General features: G+C 39.1%; 1 protein-coding gene across 1 annotated transcript in view; it reads right to left on the bottom strand.

Annotated features, from left to right (window-relative positions):
- Positions 1-11,375: 11,375 nt before the first annotated feature.
- Positions 11,376-25,647, bottom strand: part of ccndbp1 (cyclin D-type binding-protein 1) — a 31,224-nt gene continuing 16,952 nt past the window's right edge. Inside the window, exons 8-11 of the mRNA XM_043710205.2 lie at positions 23,782-24,032; positions 23,094-23,154; positions 22,098-22,144; positions 11,376-12,103 (exon numbers count right to left, since the gene is read on the bottom strand). Of these exons, the coding sequence (XP_043566140.1) occupies positions 11,995-12,103; positions 22,098-22,144; positions 23,094-23,154; positions 23,782-24,032 (468 nt within the window). The 3' untranslated portion in view covers positions 11,376-11,994. The remainder of the gene's footprint in view (positions 12,104-22,097; positions 22,145-23,093; positions 23,155-23,781; positions 24,033-25,647) is intronic.

Below are 25,647 nucleotides of genomic sequence, written 5' to 3'. Positions count from 1 at the left end.
ATTAGCACATACCCTACTTCTATAAAAACTGTTGTATTTCTGTTTGGTATTTTAAAAATGTAAATATTCCACATGTGCTTTATTTTATGAATAAAATGCTTGCCTTTCATATAGGGTTTCATACAATGCAAAATGAATGCTTGGGAGGAGCACAATTAATGGAAGACAAACGATATACTATTTTGGGATCACAACATTTGACACTCAACTTTCCCCATTTAGGTGAGAAACAGAAATCAAGATTGTTTACAGATCTTAAACTGCCTGCAGTGGGAAATAGACTGAAGTTAATATTTCCACATGGGTGAGCCATTAATTGACATGGAGATGGGTATTCATTCCAATTAAGGGTAGCAACAGGCTCTCCATCACCATTTCTGCTTCAGAGACGATCCCTTTGGCAGTACACAATAAATAACTTAGAGTGACTCAACATGTCGTGCACTCATTTATTTTTAGTAAAGTTTTTAAAAAGTGATGAAAAGAGCACAGCAGGTCAGGCAGCATCCAAGGAGCAGGAAAATCAACGTTTCAGGCAGGATCCCTTCAACAAGAACTTCGATTTTCCTGCTCCTCGGATGCTGCCTGACCTGCTGTGCATTTCCAGCACCACTCTAATCTTAACTCTAATCTCCAGCAGCCGCAGTCCTCACTTTCGCCTAATGAAAAGAGCAGCCGGCCTTCACTGGGACGGTGGCAACAAGCCTTCTAAAGGTTGGCCTTTCTCAGTCATCTCATGTTCAGATCATCTTCGCAGCAGTTCCTCAGTCTAGCGTCACAAGCTCAAATGTCTTCAGATTCTTCATCAATGACTTACACTTCAACATAAGATCAGAGGTGGAGACATTTGCTAATGATTAGCACCATTCATAACCTCCCTGACACTGAAGCAGTCCTTTCAAGTCTATGGACAATCAGATTAGAATAGTTAGGCATTTGTTCTTGAACATCGCAGATTTAATCTGCTAAAGAGCCTTTTTCTGTGCTGGAGCTCTCTCTCACATCATGTCCTAATGTAGGAAAACCTGGATGATATTCAGGCCTGGACTGACAAATAGCAAGTAACATACGCCACACAAGTGAGACACAATATACATCTCCAAATAGAGCATATCCAACCATCACCATTGTGTTATCATCACTATCTTCCACTTCAACATTCTGGAGGCTACCATTGATCTGAAACCAAACTGGACTAGTCATATAAATACTGTGGGTACCAAAACAGATCAGAACTAAGAATGTTTCAGTGAATAACTGACCTCCTGATTCCCCAAAGCCTGTCCACGCGGCACAAGTTAGGAGTGTGATGGAATACTCCTCACTTGCCAGGATAAGTGCAGTTCTGAAGAACACTCAAGACACTTGACACCATCCAGGACAAAGCACACTGATTGATTGACATCACAAACAATTGTGCCTTTCACCAGCAATGTTCAGTAGCAATATTGTGCATCATCCACAGAATGCACTGCAGACATTCCCCAAGACTCCTTAAACAGCACTTTCCAAACCTACGATCACTTCCATCTAGAAGGGCAAAGGCAGTGGTTACATGGGAACACCAACACGGTTAAGTTCCTTGACAAGCCAGTCCTTACTTGGAAATAGGTTGCTGCTTCTTCAGCGTCGTTAAGTCAAAATCCTAGAACTCAGTCCCTAAGAGAATTGTGTATTTACTTGCTACAAACTGCAGTGGTTCAAGAATGCAGCTATCACCAATATTCCCTCTAATAATTTTTTTTTCTGTTGAATCTGAGGTCTGTGCATGGCAATGCTTCCTACAAGAGGAAACCAGTATGTCAGCACACCAATCGACATCTGCAGAGGTTGCGTGGCCATGTGATCATTCAGTTTAAGGGGATATTGGCTACCATCCTCTCAAGGGCAACTCGGGACATGCAATAAATGTGCACCTATCAATGCCTACATCCCATGAATAAATTTTTTTTAAATCTTCATTGTTGGATTATGCTACCATCATGCTAAAAATTTAAAATAGGTGACACATGATTTGTTGTTAAAACTTAGCTTGATATAAGTAACTTTGAAAGTTGAATTCTGAAGGATTTGGTAAAAGAGCTAACTGCCAACAATCATCTGCCACATTCTTCAGACACTTATTTGATGTTGCGGCATGATATACTAAAATGAAACTTCAAATTATCTGCCGGTTGTTGACATTCCAGTCCACAACATAATAAGAAGATAGATTGTTCTTCATGGGAGTGGTTGAGAGTTTATTCCCAGGTGAAGTAATTATCTACAAATATTTGCATAGCATACAGAAAGGCATCTTTACAAAGGAAAAGACATTCGGGTTACCAGTCTCGACAAGTCCCCGAGAGTTTGTATTCATTTTGTTCATTGTCACGCGAGATTGTGCAATGCAAAAGGCTTGTGTCTTGCATGACATATAAAAAAAAATTCCAGGTCTTCAGATCAAATCAGTAAAAATCTGCATTTGAAATATAGGGACTGAATCATACCATATTTGGGAAAAATATCATTTTTGTCCAGTTTCACAGAAGGTTTCGTTCTATGAGGCTAGCAAGTTTACTCACGTTATCATGTCAAACTTGTATTATTAACTACTTACCTGGCTCCTATTGTACTCCATTGGTCTAATGGAGGGCGGCACGGTGGCTTGCACTGCAGCCTCACAGCACCAGGGACCTGGGTTCAATTCCCACCTTGGGCGACTGTCTGTGTGGAGTTTGCATATTCTCCCCGTGTCTGCGTGGGTTTCCTCTGGGTGCTCCGGTTTCCTCCCATAATCCAAAGATATGCAGGTCAGGTGATTTGGCTATGCTAAATTGCCCAAAGTGTTAGGTGCATTCGTAAATTTAGGGTGGGGGAGTGGGTCTCAGTGGGTTGCTCTTCAGAGGGTCGGCGTGGACTTGTTGCGCCGAAGGGCCTGTTTCCATACTGTAGGGAATCTAATGCGAGCCCAGTTCTCCTACTCACTGTAACTTGTTGTGCTTGGCACCACTGGAATATCCCAGGATCTCTGGTGCTGGCAACATCTTTGAAAGGTTATTGTGCATACAGTCAAACACTGTCAGTCCAGAACTGTACTGCACATTTGCCCCAGATATGGAAGATAAGGGAAAACTAGTGGTTTGTTTTGCAGACAGGGACCTGGACCAGGCTGATGCAGAGAAGGCTTACTCATTCCCTTCCATAAGATAGGTGTAGGAGACCACAACACGTCCAGATCAGTACAGTCTACCTGTCAATCTTAAGAACTTCCAAAGATCCAGGTTGATTGACTTGGTGTAGCATTGCCTGATAAAGCTAAGAAAATTGAGATAATTGATAATATTAGCAAGGCACTTGGATCTAAAGAAGATATGAGAGGTCAGTAACTCTGGATGGTGAACCATTGGAATCAGATGTTATTCAGTTATGGTTAAAATAGCTAGAAGCATAAGAGAAAATGAAGGAACTAGAGATAGCAGAAAAAGACAAAGGAAATGCAGAGAAAGATAAGGAAAGGGAAATGGAATTAAGAAGACAAGAAATGGATTTGAAAAAGCAGGAAATAGAAATGAGAAACTAGAATTAAAATTGCCAAAAGAAGAGAAAGCCAGGGAAAACTAATACAGGCTTAAATTATGCTGATGAAACAGCAGACATCAGATGCTGGTGTTTGCTTTGGTGTGGAGAATATAAATCATAATGTGAAGTTCAGAAATGTTTAAGGCTGCACAGGACCTATCACAATTTGAGGAAAAGAATGTGGCAATCTTCATGTTTGCCAAGAAATGACAAATGGTGTTTAATGTAGATAAGTATGAGATGTTGCATTTTGAAAAGTCAAATCAAGGTACGAGTTTCATGGTGAATAGAAGGGCCTTAAGGAGTGTAGTGGAACAGCGGGACCTTGGAGTTCAGGTTTACGGTTCTCTGAAAGTGGAGTCACATGTAGACAGGGCAGTGAAGGCAGCTTTTGGCACACTGGCCTTCAGTCAGGGCATTGAGTATAGAAGTTGAGAAGTTATGTTGCAGTTATACAGGACATTGGTAAGGCCACATTTGGAGTATTGTGTTCAGTTTTGGTCACCTTGTTATAGGAAGGATGTTATTACACTGGAAAGAGTACAGAAAACATTTACAAGGATGTTGCCTGGAGGTCAATGGTCTGAGTTATAGCAAGGGATTGGACAAGCTAGGTAAGCATTGTGTTCAATTTTGGTCACCTGGCTTTCGGAAGGATGTTATTAAACATTAAAGAGTGCAGAAGAAATTTACAAGGATGCTGCCAGGACTCAATGGTCTGAGTTATAGGAAAAGATCGGACAAGCTAAGACTTTTTTCTTTACAGCGTAAAAGACTGAGGGGAGATCTTACAGAAGTGGATAAGATCATGCGAGGTTTGGATAGGGTGAATGCACTGAGTTGTTTTCCCAGGGTTGGGGAATCAAAGACAAGAGGGCATCAGTTTAAGGTTAGAGGGGCAAGAATAAAAGGGAACCTGAGGGGCAACTTTTTTTTTTTTTACACAGAGGGTGGTATATATATGGAATGAGCTGCCACGGGAGTGGTTGAGGTAGGTACATTACCAATGTTTAAAAGGCATTTAAACAAATACATGGAATGGCAAGGTTTAGAAGGATATGGGCCAAGTGCAGGGAAATGGGGTTAGTGTGGATTAACATTTTGGTCAGCATGGACCAGTTTGGGCAAAAGGGCCTGTTTCCATGCTGTAGGACTCTATGACTCATGTCATTTGAAAAATTAGCAAGACAAAGGAATTGGGAAAAGATGACTGGACATTGCTCATGCAGAATAAGTTGACAAGTAAAGCACAGGAGTTCCATTCTTCACAGTCAGAAAAAGTTTCACAGGATTGTGACTCTGTAAAGACAAGTTAGTGGCTAAGGCATATAGGCAAAGCTTCCTGAATTTAAGAAAAAAGCTGGAGTAAATCTATATTAAATTCAAAGGGGTTAAGCAAAGTAATTTTAGCATTAGAAGCTGAAACCATGTATGGAGAACTTAGACAGGTTGCTCTCTGAGAAGAATTTACAAAATGCACTGCATTTCATAATAAGAACCTACATCAAGAACTAACTCATTGCAACTAATGAACAGGCAGCAATAATGACAATTAAAAGCTATTTCATAAAACTACCTTTTTCTGTTGATCAAATTCAAAAGGGATAGAAATTGGGCGAGTGAAAAGAAGTAAAGCAGCCAAAGTAAAGTATGGGTAGCTGGGAATTCCCTAACCCTTCCTCAGATCAGAAAGGTATGTTCGGAGGGTCGAGGAGAAAGTCAGAAGTTGAGGTGTTTCCATTTCAATAAGGTGGGACATGCTTGTTCAGTATACTGGAAGTTACAAGGAAAACTCTTCAGAGTTAGAGCTGATAAAAAAAATGCCCACAAAGTAAACTCAAAAGGAAAATGCATACCTAAGAGGTAAACACTGCTGAGTGCAGAGGAAATACATAGGATGGTTGAGAAATATGAAGTGTTTTTGACGAAAGGGAATACAACCCATATGTCTTCAAAGGAAGCATCCAAACCATAGGTATAATCAAGAGATACATCAGTACGCAAACTCTCTTACTGGAGACAGATTAGGTTTCCATTTACCAGCACTTTGGTTTTGACAATGAAAGCCAAAGTGCTGGAAAATGGGATAGATGGAAAGTACATCCTGATTCTATTATACAAAGTTGAGTGACTTTTAATTGGACTAATGCTAGAAAGGATAATTAAGATAGAGTTGATTTACTTCTGGTGAATGATATACCAATAGTCAACGTTATAGCTTCATCTATAATCACAAAGTCCAATTGAGGCTGAAAACATGCAACAGTTGCGCGTACGGGCTCCAGCTATTTTGCCATCATGTGCAGTAACCAGAGCAGCAAAATCCTTCATCACAGATTGCAATAATACAGCACTTCACCTGATGAAGGAGCAGCATTCGGAAAGCTTGCGATTTCAAATAAACCTGGTGTCGTGTGACCTCTGAATAATATAAAAGCAAATGTTAGGAGAGCTGAAACTCTGTTTACGAATGAGGATAGTTCAAACAAAAATGTTTGGCATAACTTTGGTAATTGAGACTCAGGAATCAGATTCAGAGTTAAGTAAATTAGCACAGAGAGTTTACACTGAAACTGAATATTATTATATTAGAAACAGTTCTGATAAAGAAGTGGAGACATCCTCACAGACCTGTGAGTGAAGAATGGATAGTTGCTCATCAGATAATGGTGCTGCCTGGATATTGTGAGGAAATATTGCAAATTCCTATGGCAAGATATATACAAATAAGGAAAATGCAGGCATCAATAAACAGATATTTTACATGGCCAGGACTTCATAAAGGTGTAAAGTGGTTCTGTAAAACGTGTCATATATGTCAGATCGTACAAAAAACAATTAAACCAACAACTTTGGTATTTTTAGCAACTTTGAAGAACCTTTCAGTTGAGTGTTAGTGGATTGTGTAGGACCATAATTGAAAACTGCAATGTCCTTACAATTATGAATATTCCAATCTTATTTTCAGAAGCCATTCCTTTAAGGACAACTAAAGTTAGGATATTGGCAGAAAGTTTAACTGTTTTTCTTTATTCATTATGGGCCATCAGTTGAGGTACAATCTGATCTGGGTTCAAACTTTAAGTCCAAAGTTTGAGGACATCATTAGCATTTTGGGCATAAAACGATTACATTAACTTTATCAATCAGGAAATACAGGGAGCTGTGGACAGGTACCATAAGAATCTCAAAACCACGATTAAGAAATAGTCACAAATACACAAGAATTGGAAAAAGGAATAGTTTTTTTTGCTATATTCTACCAGAGTTTCTCCAAATACATCTACTAGGTTTAGCCCATTTGAATTCGATTATCAGATTGTAGAAAGTATCAGTTATGTCACATTAAAATATTGAAAATGTTTCATCATAGGGAAGAGAATAAGGAGACATAAGACTGTCAAGTGGTAAGAGCACTTGAAGACGACAGAGAAGAGTTAGTGGTCATGAGACTAGATTGATTAAGGAGAAGTTCTTGAACCAAAAAGATGAATCCTCAATGTTGGACGACGTGCTCATGTTTATAGAAAGACCCACAGGAGCACGTAGGGTAGCACTGGAACATTTGAAAATTCCACAGGACAGAATAAAAGAATAGGCAGATATGCATTCAGCAACTAGAATGTTTCAAGTGGGAGATGAACCACTAGTATTGTTGCCTTTGCAAGGTATTAGTCATTTCTTCTAGAACGCAATAGTTATATTCCTGTGCGATGCCATGCTATACAAAAATCGCACAATACAAACACTTAAAGTATTGATGATGTAATCGCATTATAGCCAACACATGCTTTAAATGTTCGTGTTTTAGAAACAGCATTCCCTATTTACCCAATCACATTACAGCTCATTTGTGTTAATAAAAGGCACTTCATAGCAGAACTGACTGTACTGCTGAACTTTGCTTTCAGAAATCTACATAAAGCCATTAAGAGGGTTTGTAATATAATTTATCTGGTAAATACACCAGATTGTAGGAAGAATCAGTTATGTCACGTTAACATGTTGAAAAGGTTTCATCGTAGAGGAGAGAAGAAGGAGACATAAGACTATCAAGTGGTAAGCATACTTGAAGATGACAGAGATAAGCGTTGTGGTAGGACGACAATTAGGTAGTTCTCAAAACAAACCTCCTACATTTTGACTAGCTAACATATAAACATTGAGTCAATTAGACTCTATGTTCTCATATTTATGGAAAGAAAAATGGGAGGATCTTGTAAGACTGAGGTGGTAAAAGATGATAGAACATAGAGCACAGAACAGTACAGCACACAAACAGATGCTAAATGCAAACGTAAACTTTGCTGATATATCTACTCCTACCACTTCCCCTTACAGCACATTGCACCTGACCAACCTATGTGTAAAAAAGTTTCCTCATACATCTCCCTTAAATTTTTCCCTTCTCAAATTAAGCCAATGCCTCTAACATGTCATTTCCAGCCTGTGAAAAAAAGACTTTAACTACGGGTGGGATTAATGACCTGATTCCAGTTGTTTTAAATTTCTTTGCTCAAGTACCTTATTCACACCTCATCGTGCCACTTGATCATGTCTTCAATTCATTGAAATGATTCATCTGCATAAGATCATAAAATCACAGAATGAAACAGGTCAGGAAACTAATTAGCTTAATTCGTGTCCGGCTCCATGAAAGATAGCCATTTAGTTTCACTCACTCATTCACTCACTCACTCATAAACATGAGCAGTTTCACTGCTCATGTTTATAGAAAGACCCACAGGAGCACGTAGGGTAGCACTGGAACATTTGAAAATTCCACAGGACAGAATAAAAGAATAGGCAGATATGCATTCAGCAACTAGAATGTTTCAAGTGGGAGATGAACCACTAGTATTGTTGCCTTTGCAAGGTATTAGTCATTTCTTCTAGAACGCAATAGTTATATTCCTGTGCGATGCCATGCTATACAAAAATCGCACAATACAAACACTTAAAGTATTGATGATGTAATCGCATTATAGCCAACACATGCTTTAAATGTTCGTGTTTTAGAAACAGCATTCCCTATTTACCCAATCACATTACAGCTCATTTGTGTTAATAAAAGGCACTTCATAGCAGAACTGACTGTACTGCTGAACTTTGCTTTCAGAAATCTACATAAAGCCATTAAGAGGGTTTGTAATATAATTTATCTGGTAAATACACCAGATTGTAGGAAGAATCAGTTATGTCACGTTAACATGTTGAAAAGGTTTCATCGTAGAGGAGAGAAGAAGGAGACATAAGACTATCAAGTGGTAAGCATACTTGAAGATGACAGAGATAAGCGTTGTGGTAGGACGACAATTAGGTAGTTCTCAAAACAAACCTCCTACATTTTGACTAGCTAACATATAAACATTGAGTCAATTAGACTCTATGTTCTCATATTTATGGAAAGAAAAATGGGAGGATCTTGTAAGACTGAGGTGGTAAAAGATGATAGAACATAGAGCACAGAACAGTACAGCACACAAACAGATGCTAAATGCAAACGTAAACTTTGCTGATATATCTACTCCTACCACTTCCCCTTACAGCACATTGCACCTGACCAACCTATGTGTAAAAAAGTTTCCTCATACATCTCCCTTAAATTTTTCCCTTCTCAAATTAAGCCAATGCCTCTAACATGTCATTTCCAGCCTGTGAAAAAAAGACTTTAACTACGGGTGGGATTAATGACCTGATTCCAGTTGTTTTAAATTTCTTTGCTCAAGTACCTTATTCACACCTCATCGTGCCACTTGATCATGTCTTCAATTCATTGAAATGATTCATCTGCATAAGATCATAAAATCACAGAATGAAACAGGTCAGGAAACTAATTAGCTTAATTCGTGTCCGGCTCCATGAAAGATAGCCATTTAGTTTCACTCACTCATTCACCAGAGTCCTTGCAGAGAAATTATTTTAGGCCTCTGACAAATGACTATGAGAGTGGAATTAAATGGCTATCTTACTGTAGAGATACATGTGTGTATATTAGCTAAACATGATGTAGATGTAGGCGAGTCAGGACCAATAAAACGGTATCCTTATTAATTGGGTCTTTTGGCTAAGGTCAGTTCAAGGTAACAATAGTACCACTCGGCAGCAGGTTTGATGAAAACCTTAGGGTGACACATGGGAGAACAGCGCAAGTTCCAAAGGAAATAAAATCAAGTGAACAGTGGGCACAAACGAGGGCCCTTAACCAGTCATTCCATTTCCTTCTTACTCCTTCCTCTCCCTTCAGTGTTGTTTCACTTCATTCTCATCTTCCACTTCACCAGCCTTTATATGCAACACATCATCCATCATCATCTCTCCTTTCAGTACTCTGGAGGGACCATTCCCTCACTGATATGGTAGTCGTCTCCTTAGTCACCCTCAACAGAGCCTCCTTTTCTGGCAGAACCTTTCCACAATTGCAGGAAGTTGCAACACCTGCTCTTTTATGACCTTCCTTCTCGTTATCCAAGGCTCCATTCTTCAGGCAAAGCAGCAAATTCCTTATACTTGTTTTACTTTAACTGTGGTGACTGGTCACATGCTGTCTTCTCTACATTAGCAGGATAAACACAGAATGAGTGATCACTCAAAGGCATTGCCATTCTGTTTATCAGTATGATTCCTAGCTTTTAGTTGCTTATCATTTTCATTCTTCACCTCACTCTCATTGGAACACGATAGTCCAAGGTCAGAAATGCAATGAAGCCCAATGTAGGTTGGGGGGGGGGGGGGGGAAGAGCATTTTTTTTTCTCATTAGGTGCTGTACAGATGTCAGTTGTTCACAATTCTGCTATTCACACCTCTAAATATTTTGTTTCTTCTTCCAGTATCACTCCTCGAGCAATACATTATCCATTCTTTTGCCACTTATGCTCACCAGTCTTCCAAACATATCACAGTCCATTTTTCTTCTTACTCTTCTCCATTTCACCAGTTTAAAACCAAATACATTTCTAACTTTATCCAATTCTGATAAAAAGGTAAAATGATCTGAACATCATTTCTCTCTCCAGGATGTTGTGTGACTAGTTAAATATTAAGCATTTGGCTTGACTTCCAGATTTCCAATATTTGCAGTACTTTTACTTTTGTAATGTCATTTATCTGATTTTGCTGACAATAATTAAGATAAGTCATTGCTGATATGCCTGGCTTGACTTTGTAAAGGTAAAATGGGATTCGACTAAGGGAATGAGTGTTCTCCAGATAGATTTATGATCTGTTTTACCATACTTTAACAGGGAAATCTTATGGCAATTTCTGGTCTGAATTACCTAGAGTTGGACTAGATTGGAGATGTTTAATATCATGCTCATAAAACAAATAGTTTTCTGTACAGATGAAAGTTACAACTCATTTCATCATAAGTAAAATTGCTACTGATTATAGCAGTAAGACAAAGGTTATAAAGTCATCAGATTCATTGGCCGGTTGTACAAATGGGAAAAGTGAGGCAACAGTTTACTGTTCAGTGAGGTCTACTAGAACAGGATTGGGAGGGTTTGGGAGCAAGGGGGAAGGAGAGGAGTGTGTTAGTACAGAGCAAAGGCTAGGGATCAAAGATGCCTGCCAGCAAAGCACAGAAATACAGGAGTGTCAACCAGCCTGTTAAATGATGGGATGCTTCCAACGTGACACCTGAAAGAACAGCATTAGGGCCCAACTTCAAACTTACAATGACCTGATTGATCGATGAATTGCTCGTAACCAACCAAATAATAGACCTGAACCAGAATTCAAGGTTAAAGAAGCCAACTTGCACATATTTCATATCAGATGCCAGTTATTTTACGAAAGACACCAGAACAAATTATTAATAAAGAGCAGAATTACTTTATTAAATTCAAAACAAGCAAAAAAATTGCCTTTGACACTAACATCATTTCACTTGAAGAACTTTTTAGGTATCTCAAATGCTGCCCTTCAGCCAGATGAAAGATTAAGTGCCATAATTTACTTCATATGCACAAAGAGTAATCAAAAATTAATACCAACTTGCACTCAATTATTCCTTATTCTTTGTAATAAATGTACATGTAATGAAAGCTGGGCTAAGAGTGTTAAACATATTTCATAAGCAACTTTTAGCTTAACAGGGAGACTTCTATTCCAATGGAAGGAAAACAATCATAGGCCACAACTCTTCCCAAAAAAAAAGCCATCCAATTTGATGGTGAAATGTTGCTGCAATTTTCAAACAGGAGTGCTGAAATCCACACAAGTACATCAGTAAGTCAGGAGACCAGTCTCTTGAAGGAAAGGAATAGTGAACAGCTTTGATAATAAATGTTCACCCTAGAGAAATTGTAGGCTTATATATAGAAACACTCACTCATTTGCTAAAATGTTTACAACTATTTTTATTCAATGCTGTGTGCTTCTTAAATGTTCTATAGTCGATGATTTCGCCAAACAAAACAATAGAAAACTTATGTACTGCTTTGTGTTAAATTCTTGACTTTATCCATATTGTGCTCAATTGCTCCACTTAGAAATTGCAACCAGCTGTTCTCAGATTCAGGGCACATGTGACTAGATCTAAACAAAGAAAATAAAACAGCACTTGAAACAGCAGTATTATACAATGCAGACTGCTTATTTTGTCAGTTCCAAAAAACGACAATTAAAACAGTTTGATAATTACATTGTAGAAACACATTAATGATGAATATTTAACTTTTTCAAGTCAAAAGTAATTTGACTTATGGTGTTTTTATACTGAAGCTATTCATCCCAGATTAGTTCTTTCTTAGAAATCCAATTCTTCAGCTCTGAGTAGAGTTCTGCGTGCAAGTGGCTAAATGTGGATACGCAGAGCTTCTCACAGAATAACTTACAAGAGCACAAGACAGAATCTATGCTGTAACAACTTAAAATGAATTGCAGTTTGATTCATAGTCTACAGGATATTTATAAGTATCTTTCATTCCTGGCTTAACATTACATTCACTGTCAAGAACTGTATGAAGGGACACTTGGTTATGCAAATACATGAAGTAGGGCACACAATATAATTATTAAATAGTAATTTGACACTTTTTAAGGCTTCTTAGATTTAATAGTTGAGAATTATGTGTTCAGTACAATAGAAGCATAGACTACATCTTTTTTCCATAATAACTATGAAGATATGCTGTCTTGCATTTGAGATTCTTATCCAAATGAGGAAATCATTACCTCAGCGATTTCAAATTTTCCTGCTCAGAGCTGTTTTTCGTCGACATTTCAAAAACTGTTCTCTCTTTGCTGCCTGCCTTCCCCTCTTGCAGTCTCCACCTCCCCTTTCTGGCAGCCTGTCACCACTTTATCAGCCTCCTCTTAATCCCCTATTGTTTGCAGCCTCCCATTTCCCCCCTCCAATTTCCACACACACTCTTGTGGCCCTCCCCTTGCAGCTTTCTCACACTTTTCTGCAGGCTCCACTCCCCACTCACCTCACATACAGCCCCCGTCACCCAAGCATTCTACTTGCTACCTCTCTTACCTTCCAACACCTTGCAGTTTTACCCTCCACCACCACTTGCAGCCTCTCCCTCTCTCATCTGCTGCAAGAGCATGAAGATATTCCCACTTCTCCCAAACTCCACTTAAATCCTTCCTCACCTCTTGCTCTTCCATCAATTTTTGTTTTAATTTCAAATTGCCAGAATCTGTTCTGCTTTGTTTTGTATTCATACTTTACCTAATCAGCCTTCTCTACTGCACCATATTGAAAACAAAGTAGGTGAAACGGCACAGCAGTGAGCTAAAACATGTGGGCTGTCAGTGCATACTTCCCCACATCTCCAACTCCCCCAAAGTAAAATAACATTCTTCTGACCTTATCAAAAATTTCAGTCATTAGGAACTACATAATTCAGGACAAAACAAGAGAGACCTCATAACCTTTCGTTGTTTGATATGGTGTGTTATCTCTACACACTTTTTTTTGTTTAATGCTTCTCATCATGTATGTGTTAAGCAGACTACAGGCTGAAGAGCCCAAATCGCAAGATAAATTTTCTGGTCCCTGAAATTCTTTCATCTTCACTTTGCCTTTTTCACCCACTCTGGCTCTACTACTACAACACTCTGGAACCCTAAACTATGCTACGTAGGAACAGAAGTAGGCTAATCAGCTCCTTGAGCTTCTTCCACGATTCAGAGATCATGGCTACTCTGTGGCCTCACCTGCCTTTAGCCCATACAAAAGGAAAACCTCAGATTTAAAATGATTTAACAACAGAATGTTTTGTCCTTAATAGGTGAATTTCACAAATGTTGTGTATTTCTAAGCTTATGTCATCTGGATTACCATTATTACAAGCAATTCATCTCCCCTCTTTCAAAAGATTCCCAATTCTTTGTACACATTTTTGCCTTTCTTTATCTCCCCAATTTGATGTCAAATACCATAGAAATTATTCAGAGATATTTCTTTACAATATAATGAGCTCTGTAGAGCGAGTATTGTGAATGCTCAAGATCTGCAGTGTTGGAAAGCATCCATACAAAGTCCTAGGGCAATCAGCACAGATTCCCCACAGCTTCTGACACACCTAATGGGTAGTCTCAGCATATTCTGTTCTAACTGTAGAAAGGTAACTTGTTGACCTGGAGGTTGTGAGATTACAAGCAAGACACTGGCAGACAGAAGAATTGGATCTTACCGTCAGAATTTAGGGATCTAGGATTTAGGTCAGAAAACAGCCAACTTTAAAGCTTTATAAATAAGGACATTAAGTACAAGACCAGGGACATTATTTTAAACTTGCATAAAACTCTGGTTCAGCTTCAACTGTAATATGGTTTCCAGGTCTAAGCACCAGGCTTTGGGAAGGATGTAAAGGTGTTGTTGTGACGACAGTAATGGCTGGGGTAAAGTGTAGTGGAGACATTTACAACAGCAGTTCCAGAGCTGAGGAACTTCAGTTGGATAGATAGATGGATAGATAGGACAATGTATGAAGGATGCTGAAAAAAATGTTTCAAAGGAGATTTACTAGAAACATTCAAAATTATGAGGTGTGGACAGTATAGCGAGCTGGCAGAAGGATCAAAAGTGATAAGGCACAGTTTTAAAGGAAACTGTAAAGGGTGTAGTGGCAAAACCTCTTTACGAAGAGTGGTTAAGATCTGGAACATATTGCCTTACAGTGTGGTGAAGATAGGTTCAACTGGGGAATTCAAAAAGGCAACTGGTTCAGCATTTGAAAAGGAACATGTGCAGCGTTGAGAGGGGGGCAGGGGAGTGGCACCAAGGAAATGCCTCCTGCACAGAATACAAGCACGATAGGCTAAACAGCTGCTTTCTGGGTATAGTCATTCTGGGGCAAAAATATTCCTAGCAATTTAGAATACAATTATCAGGTGAACACAAAGCAAACAGGATCTAATAAAGATGTGCACTGCATCTTTAAAATTCTGATTTTTTAAAAATTAAGAATGATAACAATTTAGCTCACAAATTTCTTGATTGTCATGTTCAAATACAGAAGACTTGAATGAACTGTTCACCTCAATACACCCCTTTTACATTTACAGGAACATCCTATTTATGATAATCTACACCCATGTGGGAATTCTCATAATATTTTCAAAATGCATGGGAGGGAATGGTGACAGGAACTCAAATTGTTAACCAGCCAACATTTCATTCTGGAATCAAGGCATTCCATTTCATAGCACACCGAGAAAGGGAGGGAGCTGTACAATTGGGACTGGCTGCCGTTGAAGGGTCCAAGGCCCAAGTGGAAAGTATAATTAGAGTGGTAAAAATGACAACAAATAAACACATGAACTAACATTGGTCACAAAGAGAATTTTTTAAACTGTCTCAAGATTTGAAAAATTACAATTAGATTTCAGATCACAGTGCTCAAGTGAAAACAAAAAGTTGTGTTATAACCCAAATGTCGGTATGCCTTCAAGAGACATGTTCATAATATAATTTCCACATCATATGGGTGGCACGGTGGCACAGTGGTTAGCACTGCTGCCTCACCGCACCAGAGACCCGGGTTCGATTCCCACCTCGGGCAACGGTCTGTGTGGAGTTTGCACATTCTCCCAGTGTCTGCGTGGGTTTCCTCCCACAGTCCAAAGATGTGCAGGCTAGGTGAATTGGCCATGCTAAAATTGCCCACAGTGTTATGTGTAGGGAAATGGGTCTGGGTGGGTTGCTCTTCAGAGGGTCATGTGGACTTGTTGGGCCGAAGGGCCTGTTTCCACACTAAGTAATCTAATCTAATTATAGCATACAAACAGAAGACATAAATATCTCATATTCATTTTACCTCTGATCACTTAAAGCATGATACTCTATTGGAAGTGTGCTTCTGTTGTCGTTCATAGCTTAATATTAGCCATTGGCTATATTGACACTTGTGTGCCTAAAGAATGAGATGCTCGTACATAGCAGTTAGTTGTAATAAATGCCTGCTTGATTCTTCAATATCACGATGTCTATGCCAAATTTCTTATTTTAGCGGTGATAACATAAGCATCAGGTAAAATACCCTGCTGGAGACAAACTCATTCCACTAAAATAACAAAAGTTAATCATTTATTCTTGCAAACAGCCGGTGAGGACACAACAGGCCTAAAGTCCTCTGCTGTGCCTAATCATTTCTATGACAGAAAGACCCTAGCAATTTACGCCACTTACTAATTGTTACATGAACTGTACACAAAACAAAGTAAATGAGCATGTAGCATAGATTGAAATTAGTGGGTATAATACTGGGGGCATCACAGATGTGGCAGCAAGGAGATCAAGGCTGAGAACTAAATATCCAAAGAAATGCACCCTATTCAAAGGGCAGGCGGATGGGCAGAGAGATCAGGGATGACTCGTTAATAAGAAATGAAATTAAATCAATAGCAACAAGTAATAGAAGGTCAGAAAGTGAAGGATCTGTGTGGGTAGAGTGGAGGATCTGCAAAAAGGACCCTGATCATAGTTACGTACAGGTCTCCTAGCAGTAGTCAGGATGTGGAGAAGAAAATAAATTAGGAGCTAGAAAAGGCACTATTACAATAATCATGGGGGGACTGGCAGACTGAGAAAATCAGGTTGGTAGCAGATTCCAAGAAAAGGAATTTGTGGAATGTCTACAAGACTTTCTTTGATGCAGCTTGGCATAGAGCCCAACAGAGAACATGCAATTCTACATTTGGTGACATGTAATGAAGCAGACCTGATTAGGGAGCTTAAGGTGAACGAACTGAAGGGAGCAGAGACCACAACGTGATAGTACTCACCCTGCAGTTTGAAAGGCAAGAGCTAGAATCGGATGTAACAGCTTTATATTTGAGTAGAGCTAACTACAAAGGCATGAGAGAGGAGCTGGTCAGAATTAAGTGAAAGGAAAGTTTAGCAGAGAAGATGGTGGAGCAACAATGGCAAGTGTTTCTATGGGTTATTCAGAGGCACAGCACAAATTCACACCAAGGAAAAAGAAATAAGAGAAGTCAGGAACAGCATAGAAATAAAAGGGCAAACAAACAATGTGGTGAAGATTAGTGGGAAGCTTTCAAAAACCAGCAGAGGATAACTACAAAACGAATAAGAGGGGAGAAGATGAAATAATAAGTTAAGCTAGCTAGTCATACATATGAAGAATTCAAAAGTTTTTTTTGATTTATGAAAGGTAAGTGGAAGAACATTGGAACACTGGAAAATGTAGCTGGAGAAATAGTAATAGGAAGCAAAGAAATGGCAAAGGAATTGAATAGGTACTTTGCATCAGTCTTCATGGTGGAAGACACCAGTGGCATACCAGAACTTTAAGAGGATAGTGGTGAGTGTAGTGGCCATTACTAAGGAGGCAGTATTGGGGAAGTAAGGACAAGCCAGGAAACTATAGACCTGTGAGCCTGACGTTGGTGGTGGGCAAGTTGTTGGAGAGAATCCTGAGGGACAGAATGTACATGTAATTGGAAAGACAAGGACTGATTAGGGATAGTCAATACGGCTTTGTGCGTGGGAAATCAAGTCTCACAAACTTGATTGAGTTTTTTTTGAAGAAGTAACAAAGAGGATTGATGAGGGCAGAGTGGTAGATGTGATCTATATGGATTTCAGTAAAGCGTTCGACAAGGTTCCCCATGGAAGACTGTATAGCAAGATTAGATCTCATGGAATACAGGGAGAACTTGTCATTTGGATACAGAACTGGCTCAGAGGTAGAAGACAGAGGGTGGTGGTGGAGGGGTTGTTTTTCAGACTGGAGACTGGTGACCAGTGGAGTGCCACAACGATCGGTGCTGGGTCCTCTATTTTTGGTCATTTATATAAATGATTTGGATGTATGCATAACAGGTATAGTTAGTAAGTTTGCAGATGACACCAAAATTGGAGGTGTAGTGTACAGCAAGCAAGGTTACCTCAGATTACAACAGGATCTTGATCAGATGGGCCAATGGGCCGAGAAGTAGCAGATGAAGTTTAATTCAGATAAATGCGAGGTGCTGCATTTTGGGAAATTAAAACTTAGCAGGACTTAGATACTTGATGGTAAGGTCCTAGGGAGTGTTGCTGAACAAAGAGACCTTGGAGTGCACATTCATAGCTCCTCGAAAGTGGAGTCGCAGGTAGATAGGATAGTGAAGGCAGTGTTTGGTGTGCTTTCCTTTATTGGTCAGAGTATTGAGTACAGGAGTTGGGACGTCATGTTGCGACTGCACAGGACATTGGTTAGGCCACTGTGGGAATATTGCGTGCAATTCTGGTCTCCTTGTTGTGAAACTTGAAAAGGTTCAGAAAAGATTTACAAGGATCTTGCCAGGGTTGAAGGATTTGAGCTATAGGGAGAGGCTGAACAGGTTGTGGCTGTTTTCCCTGGAGCGTCAGAGGCTGAGGGGTGTCCTTACAGAAGTTAACAAAATTATGAGGGGCATGGATAGGATAAACAGACAAAGTCTTTTCCCTGGGGTGGGGATTCCAGGACTAGAGGGCATAGGTTTAGAGTGAGAGAAGAAAGATATAAAAGGGACCTCAGGGGCAACGTTTTCACGCAGAGGGTGGTACGTGTATGGAATGAGCTGCCAGAGGAAATAGTGGAGGCTGGTACAATTGCAACAGTTAAAAGGCACTGGGATGGGTATATGAATAGGAAGGATTTGGAGGGATATGGGCTGGGTGCTGACAAGTAGGACTAGATTGGGTTAGGATATCTGATCAGCATGGGCAGGTTGGACCGAAAGGTCTGTTTCCATGCTGTATATCTCTATGTCTATGTCTGAAGATGGATAAATCCCCTGGACTGGATGGACTACATCTCAGAGTTCGGAAGGAAATAGTTGAGGAGATTTAGAGATGTTGGCGTTGATTCTTTCAGTAACACTGGAGTCTGGAAGGATCCCAAGAGGACTGGAAAATGGACAATGTTACACACCTGTTTAAAGGAGGGAGGCAGAAGATGGGAAATTATGGACCAGTTAGCTGGACCTCGGTCATTAGTAATATTTTAACATCCATTGCTAATGCTGAGATTGCAAAGTACTTGGAACTGCACAGTAAAAATGGGCTGAGTTAGCACAGCTTTGTCAGAGATGTCATGTCTGATAAATCCAATAGAATTATTTGGAGTAACAAGCATGATAGGTAAAGGAGCCACTGGACATAACTTATTCAGATTTCCAGAAGACTTTGGCAAAGTGCCGTGCAGGAGGCCACTAAGTAAGCTAAGAGCCCATGATGTTAAGGGCAAGGTACTGGCAGAAAGTAGAGAGCGGAGATAAAGTGATCTTTTTCAGGATCGCAGCGGTGACTTGGAGTTCTGCAGGGAGCAGTGTTGGGACTGCAACTATTCATATTATACATTAAGGAACTAGATGAAGGAACTGAGGGCATGGTTGCTAAGTTTGCAAATGACACAAAGATAGGTGCAAGGACAGGAAGTGCTGAGGAGGCAGGGAAGCTGCAGAAGGACTTCAACAGACTAGGACAGAGGGTAACAAAGTGGCAGATGAAAAGCAATGTGGGAAAGTGTGAGGGTTATGCACTTTGGTAGGAAGAATAGAGACAAAGACTATTTTCTAAATGGGAAAAAGCTTTGGGTATCTGAAGCACAAAGGAACTTAGAAGTCCTAGCTCAGGATTCTTTCAAGATTAACATGCAGGTCCAGTTGGCAGTTAGGAAGGCAAATGCAATGTTGGCATTCAATTTGAGGGGGCTACAATCTAACTGCATGGATGCTCTGCTAAAGCTTCACAAGGTTCTGATCAGACTGCATTTGGAATACTGCGAGCAATTTTGGACCCTGTATCTCAGGAAGGATATGCTGGCTTTGGAGGGGCCAGAGAAGGTTCAAAAGAAAAACAGGAAGAATTAAGTGCTTGTCATATGAGGAGCGATTGAGGGTTCTGGGTCTATACTCAATGGAGTTCAGAAGGATTGGGGCGGTGGTGGGGAATTCTCATTCAAACTTACAGAATACTGATGGGTCTGGATAAAGTGGACATGGAGAAGATGTTTCCAATAGTATGTGACTAGAATCGGAGGGCACAGCTCAGGGTCAAGGGATGATTCTTTAGAACGGTTATCAGGAGGGATTTCTTCAGCCAGATGGTGGTGACTGTGGAACTCATTACCACAGAAGGCTGTGGAGGGCAAGTCATACAGTGTATTTAAGACAGAGACAGATGGGTTCTTGATTAGCATGGGGATCAAAGGTTACAGGGATAAGGCAGGAGAATGAGGTTGAGAAACATATCAGACATGGGCCAAATGGCTCGATTCTGCTCCTATATCTTACAGTCCAACACATAACAAACATGATCATAAAAATGATGCATACGGCCCCAATTTTAAAAAAAAGCTATGCTAAATGATATGAGGAAGTCATAAGGATAGGTTAGCTTCACTTGCCCAAATAAGAGAGTCTCTACACTCAAAGAAAATAAATAAATTCATTAATTTGGAAATTTAAATATAACTGAAGTGAGTAGGCATAACTGTGGAAATTATTTTGGACAAGAAAGGGATAATGGGTACGTTTTAAAAATCATGTAAAGAATAATGGAAGTTCAGAAAGATGTCATCACAGCGATCATTAAAACAAAACAAAGTAAAATTCTTTTTGGCATTTTGGCCTTTAAATCTAGGGCTAGAATATAAAGGAGAAATGTTTGCTACAACTGTATAAAGTCCTTACTGGATCACATTTGGAGCAGTGTGTAAAATTCTGCGCATCACATCGGAGAAAAATTATACTAGCTTTAGAAGAAGCCTAACAGAGATACACTAACATGTTACCATGGTTCCAAGATTAGATAAACTCAATTTGTACTCTGTGGAATATAGAGAATCAAATGGTGATTTGACTGGCTGGATAGAGGCCAGCTTTTTTTCCTATTAACAGGGAGAATGTAGGTTACAAAAAGGCATAACTTTAAAATCAGGGCCAAAACCTTCAGGGAAGGGCTGGCAAACATAATTTTACTGACAGGTGGTTGAGATACAGATCTCACACCCACAGAAATAGTAAATTGTTGCTTAATCAGTAATTTGATCAAGCAAAAAAAAATCGAAACTCAGAACACCAAAAGTTATATGATTTGAGGTGACACTTTAATACTGGTGTTTAAGTTGTTAAAATATTGTCTGAAATTTCACAATATGCCAAAATAAATGGAGCTGGAATATAAATTAATGATCATTCATTTCAACAAATGGTGGAGAAAGCCTAAGGTACTAATCAGGCACATTTCCCTTTCAAATCAATAGGAGGGTGTTAGGCCAGGATTTAGACAAGTGACACTGTCGCCACCTAGTGACAGACAGTGCACAATTGAACAGAGGAATGCCTATTCCAGAACTCGAGGGGGACACTCTTAAACTAAGTTCTTACATTTAAAACAGAGAAGACAAGGTCTTGTTCTGCTCTGAGGGTCACAAGTCTTTGGAACTCTCTACTCCACAGACTGAAGGAGATGGGATCATTTGAATACTTTTAAGGCAGAGGTAGACAATTTCTTGACTAACGGATGAGGAGAATGTGGAGTTTAGACTACAGTCAATTCAGCAACAACCTTACTGAATAGCAGAGCAGGATAGAGGGAACAAATGGTTCACTTCTGCTCCTAATTCATATGTACATAGAAAGCATTTAATTTTATCTTTACACTTTGCATTAGATCTCTATCCCTTGCAAAGATGTAGAGTGGTGAGAGTATGGAGTGAACAGCCAAAGGAAGGGGTGGATGCAGATATAGTTACAACATTAAAAGACAACATTTCACTAAGTACATGAATAGGAAAGGCTTGGAGGTATATGGGCCAAATACAGGCAGGTGGGACTAGTTTAGTTTGGGAACATAGTCAGCATGAACTAGTTGGACCAACGGGTCTGTTTCCAATGCTGTGTGACTCTGTTTAGAGCATAGCTCATGTTTGAAGGCAAATGTGAAAGTGCAATAGATAGTCTTCAGATATTAAAAGAAAAATATACAGTATGTACACTGCAATGTGTTTTAGAAATAAAAATTAAAAACCAAGAAATGCAAAAGAAAATATTTTAGGTTTTCTCAGCAGATCATTTAACTCACTTGGTTATTTCCAGAACTTTGTTCAAGACCATAGCAACATTTGCAGCCTGAAACACAATAATACTTTAATTATTTCAAAGTAATTCAGATAAGAACATTTTGACAATATTCAAATAGTAAATCTGTGACTTTCTACTGGTGAGCAGAAGTGATCAAATATATCACGCACAGTAATTGTGGCCAACACATGGCAGTTTGAAAGTTCTCTTAGGGGTCTACAGGCCAGAAGAAAATAGCAGAAACCAAAAAATTAGTTGATCACAACTTTTGCTTCAAGAAAAAACTGAAGGAATGAACCTGTCTGATTGAGTCAGTGGCCTTTGCACCGAACATTTTGTTTTAATGACGTTTGGATGTCTAACACATGGATAAAAAGTTGAGCTGGAAAAAGCACAACAGGTCAAGCAGCATCAGAGGAGAAGGGGAGTCAATGATTCAGGTCAGAACCTTTCCTCAGGACCTTACACATGGCTATATATCAAGATATGCTACAACAAAATGCTGCTTAAATCAGTTCATCAGCATTCCTTCCTATCTATATAGTGCCATGCCTAAAATTTCCAGACTACACATCCAGGTCACCCCAGCAGTGATTTAATAGAGACAAACCGCTTTTTCAAAAAAGAGAAATACTGAAAAAAAAACAGATGGTGGGTGACAGAGGCCAACCTGTGCATTTGTTAGCAGGCACACAGCATATTGCTTCATTGTCTAGAAATGACCTAATTAAAGAAACAAGAAATAAACAGATTCCACCACAAATCTATTTTTACACCCAATGAGGTATGAGGGAATAAGTTGAGGACAAAAACATTCTAATTTTGTATTTCTGTACAAATCTACACTGAGCACTCCTGGAATCAAGTTCCATCATACCATTAAACAAAATACAAAAGAAACAAACAGTGCCATCTTGCCATTCCTACATTCTGCTTGAATCAAGACAAGCATAGTACAGTGCAACACTGCTGAATGCTTTTCAAGGCAAATACTCACATTTGTTCGCACAGTCAGGTAGTCCATTGGAGGGTAAAGACTCAAGACCAATTCATCAACACTAGAAGAGGTAAGCAATACATTTACCAACAACGCCTATAAACCTATCATGGCTTGTAAGGTTAGTACAGTATTCAAGTCAGGCAAGATTAATACAATGAATCCCTTGTCTACAAACACATTATGTTTCTGTAAATATGCATAAAATTTATTAGGAATCCATTAAAAAGAACTTTTATTTTTGTAGTGTCCAAAGCAATTTATGGATGAAATAGTATTTTTGAACTGTAATAAATGTTATTCCAGCAAATGTCAGCTAATTTGCAAACCACATTGAACTAAATGATCGATAACCACTTTTAGCCTTGTTATTTTAGGAATGATGTTGGGCATGGCAACCCAAGAAATCTCCTTACACTTTCTCAAATAATGTCATGGGATCTTGTCCACTATCAGAGTCTCTGCTTTAACATCTCCCACCAAAGGTGGCAGCTCGGATAATGTAGATCCCTATTGCCTAATGATAGCTCAAGCTGGAATTGTTCACACGAGCTAATATTTGATTAAAAGGAAAATAAAACTCAAGTTCAAACCCAACCCAACCCAACCCAACCATATTTGCCTATCCCACAGATGTGGAAGATCTGTCGCAGACAGGTTTGCATTTTATAGTAATACCACAACTCACCTGGGGCTAATTTCACTGGTAATGTCGCCCAAATCATCCAACTGCGTTATGTGTTGTAAGTTGTCTACCTTCCCATGAGTTTTCATTGCTCCAGAGACCTTTTTCAAACAGGCTTTGGCTGCTTTTACTAGTCCCAAGCAAGGAGCTATGATTTGCTTGTCCACTTCTGACCAGTAAGTGTCCCGATTTTCTCGAGAATCGGCATCATCAAAAATGTCACTGAATGGATCGGGATTGTCTGCGTTCTGAGCCTGCCAAATACATGCAACTTATTATTACACAGCTTCGACAGAATTTATTTACCACTATCTTAAAACAGCTCAGTAGAGTCAGCTCTTACAAATATCAGGTCAGTCTTAGACAGTGCCTCTGTTCCAGCATTGAAAGCTTAAATTTAACTTCTTTAGAAGTCAATCACTGGACCTAAAACATTGACTCTGATTTCTTTCCACAGATACTGTCAAAGTTTGAGATTTTCCAGAAATGTATTTTTGTTTCAAACTTCCAGCATCCAGTTCATGGTTTTCAACGACATGCTTGGGTCAACCGTTTTTGATATGGAATATGTCCCTCAAGTTACCACTTCTGGTGACAGGCTAATCAGACACAAACAAGTTTTTTTGTCTGCCTCAGACATCACTAGGTGTGAGAAAAGAAGAGGAAAGTTGTTTTCCGAGCCTCTGGTCTTTGTACTTCTGGTTCAAGTCCTTATTGGCTGATTTTAGCTGAAAGTGAACATCATTTTAGATGCCACTTTTTCATTCAGTTAGTTTGTAAAGAGAAGAAAACACACTGACCAGCCTTTTAATTATTACCAAGTTTCCATTTTTCTACCTCTCTCTAATCTCAGATTATACAATAAGCAAAGGCTCAGTAAAGAATGTGCAGTGATGTGGCACAATTGGAAAAGTTTTCAAGACATCTGAATGTACACATGAAAAATAAAACTGAAGCATTGAGAGATTAAATAAGAACAGAAAATGCCAGAATATTCAGCTGATCGGGTACTATTTGCAACCACTACCTTTCATGAGAACAGTGATTTACATTTCCACCAAGTGGTCAAAATGGGAAGCACAGTGTTCAATTTTTCTTTGGTCAAACTATTTAAGAACATATTGATTTGCTTTCCACATTTTTTCATAAAAATGATAGCAGCTAATTTGCCCCACTTCAGATGCCACAGAACCACTCTGATCAATGTTAACACCTTGCCCAATGTCGTACATGTGACAAATAAAAACAGAAAATGCTGGAAGTACTCAGGCAACATGTGTGGCGAGAAAAATATTCAAATTTCAAATCAATGACCTTTCATCAGAAAGAAGAGAAGTTGAAAATAAGATAGACTTGAAACAAATGGAAATTAGGGAACCTGGGTAAAGAACAAATGGGAAAATGTGTGATAAGGTGATAGAATCAGATCACCAAACCATACTTAACTGTATTTTCACATTTGGATCGTCAAAGAAAATATTTAAAATGGAATCTCCATTTAAACAAGTTACTTTTTAAAAGCACTTTTATTAGTATTTTGGTATTTTTTGTTTAAAAAGGTGCACTGCGCTCTGTGCTACTTTGGATGAAATTTCCTACCCCACAATGTAAACTGTGAAGATGATTGCAACAAACTGGTAAATTAAGAAACCGTAGTCACATGCAATTTCACACAAATTAATGGAAAGAATGAGCAACAATAACATAACCAAAATCATGTAGTTTTAAAGGGAATGCAAAGACAAAGCTACTTGAACAGAGAGGATGAGTTGAGACAGTTACATAGCTTTTGACAGATTATGCAAGGAGAAACTGATTCAGTGGACTGAAGGGTCAGTAATTAGAGGACACATTTTTGAAGGCAATTGG

Source organism: Chiloscyllium plagiosum, unplaced genomic scaffold (assembly GCF_037043375.1).
Source record: "Chiloscyllium plagiosum isolate Xiang-an unplaced genomic scaffold, Cpla_swu_hap1 HiC_scaffold_15, whole genome shotgun sequence".
NCBI lineage: Eukaryota > Metazoa > Chordata > Chondrichthyes > Orectolobiformes > Hemiscylliidae > Chiloscyllium > Chiloscyllium plagiosum.
The sequence above is the reverse complement of the archived record's forward strand: the minus strand, read 5'-3'. Positions and strand labels throughout refer to the sequence as shown.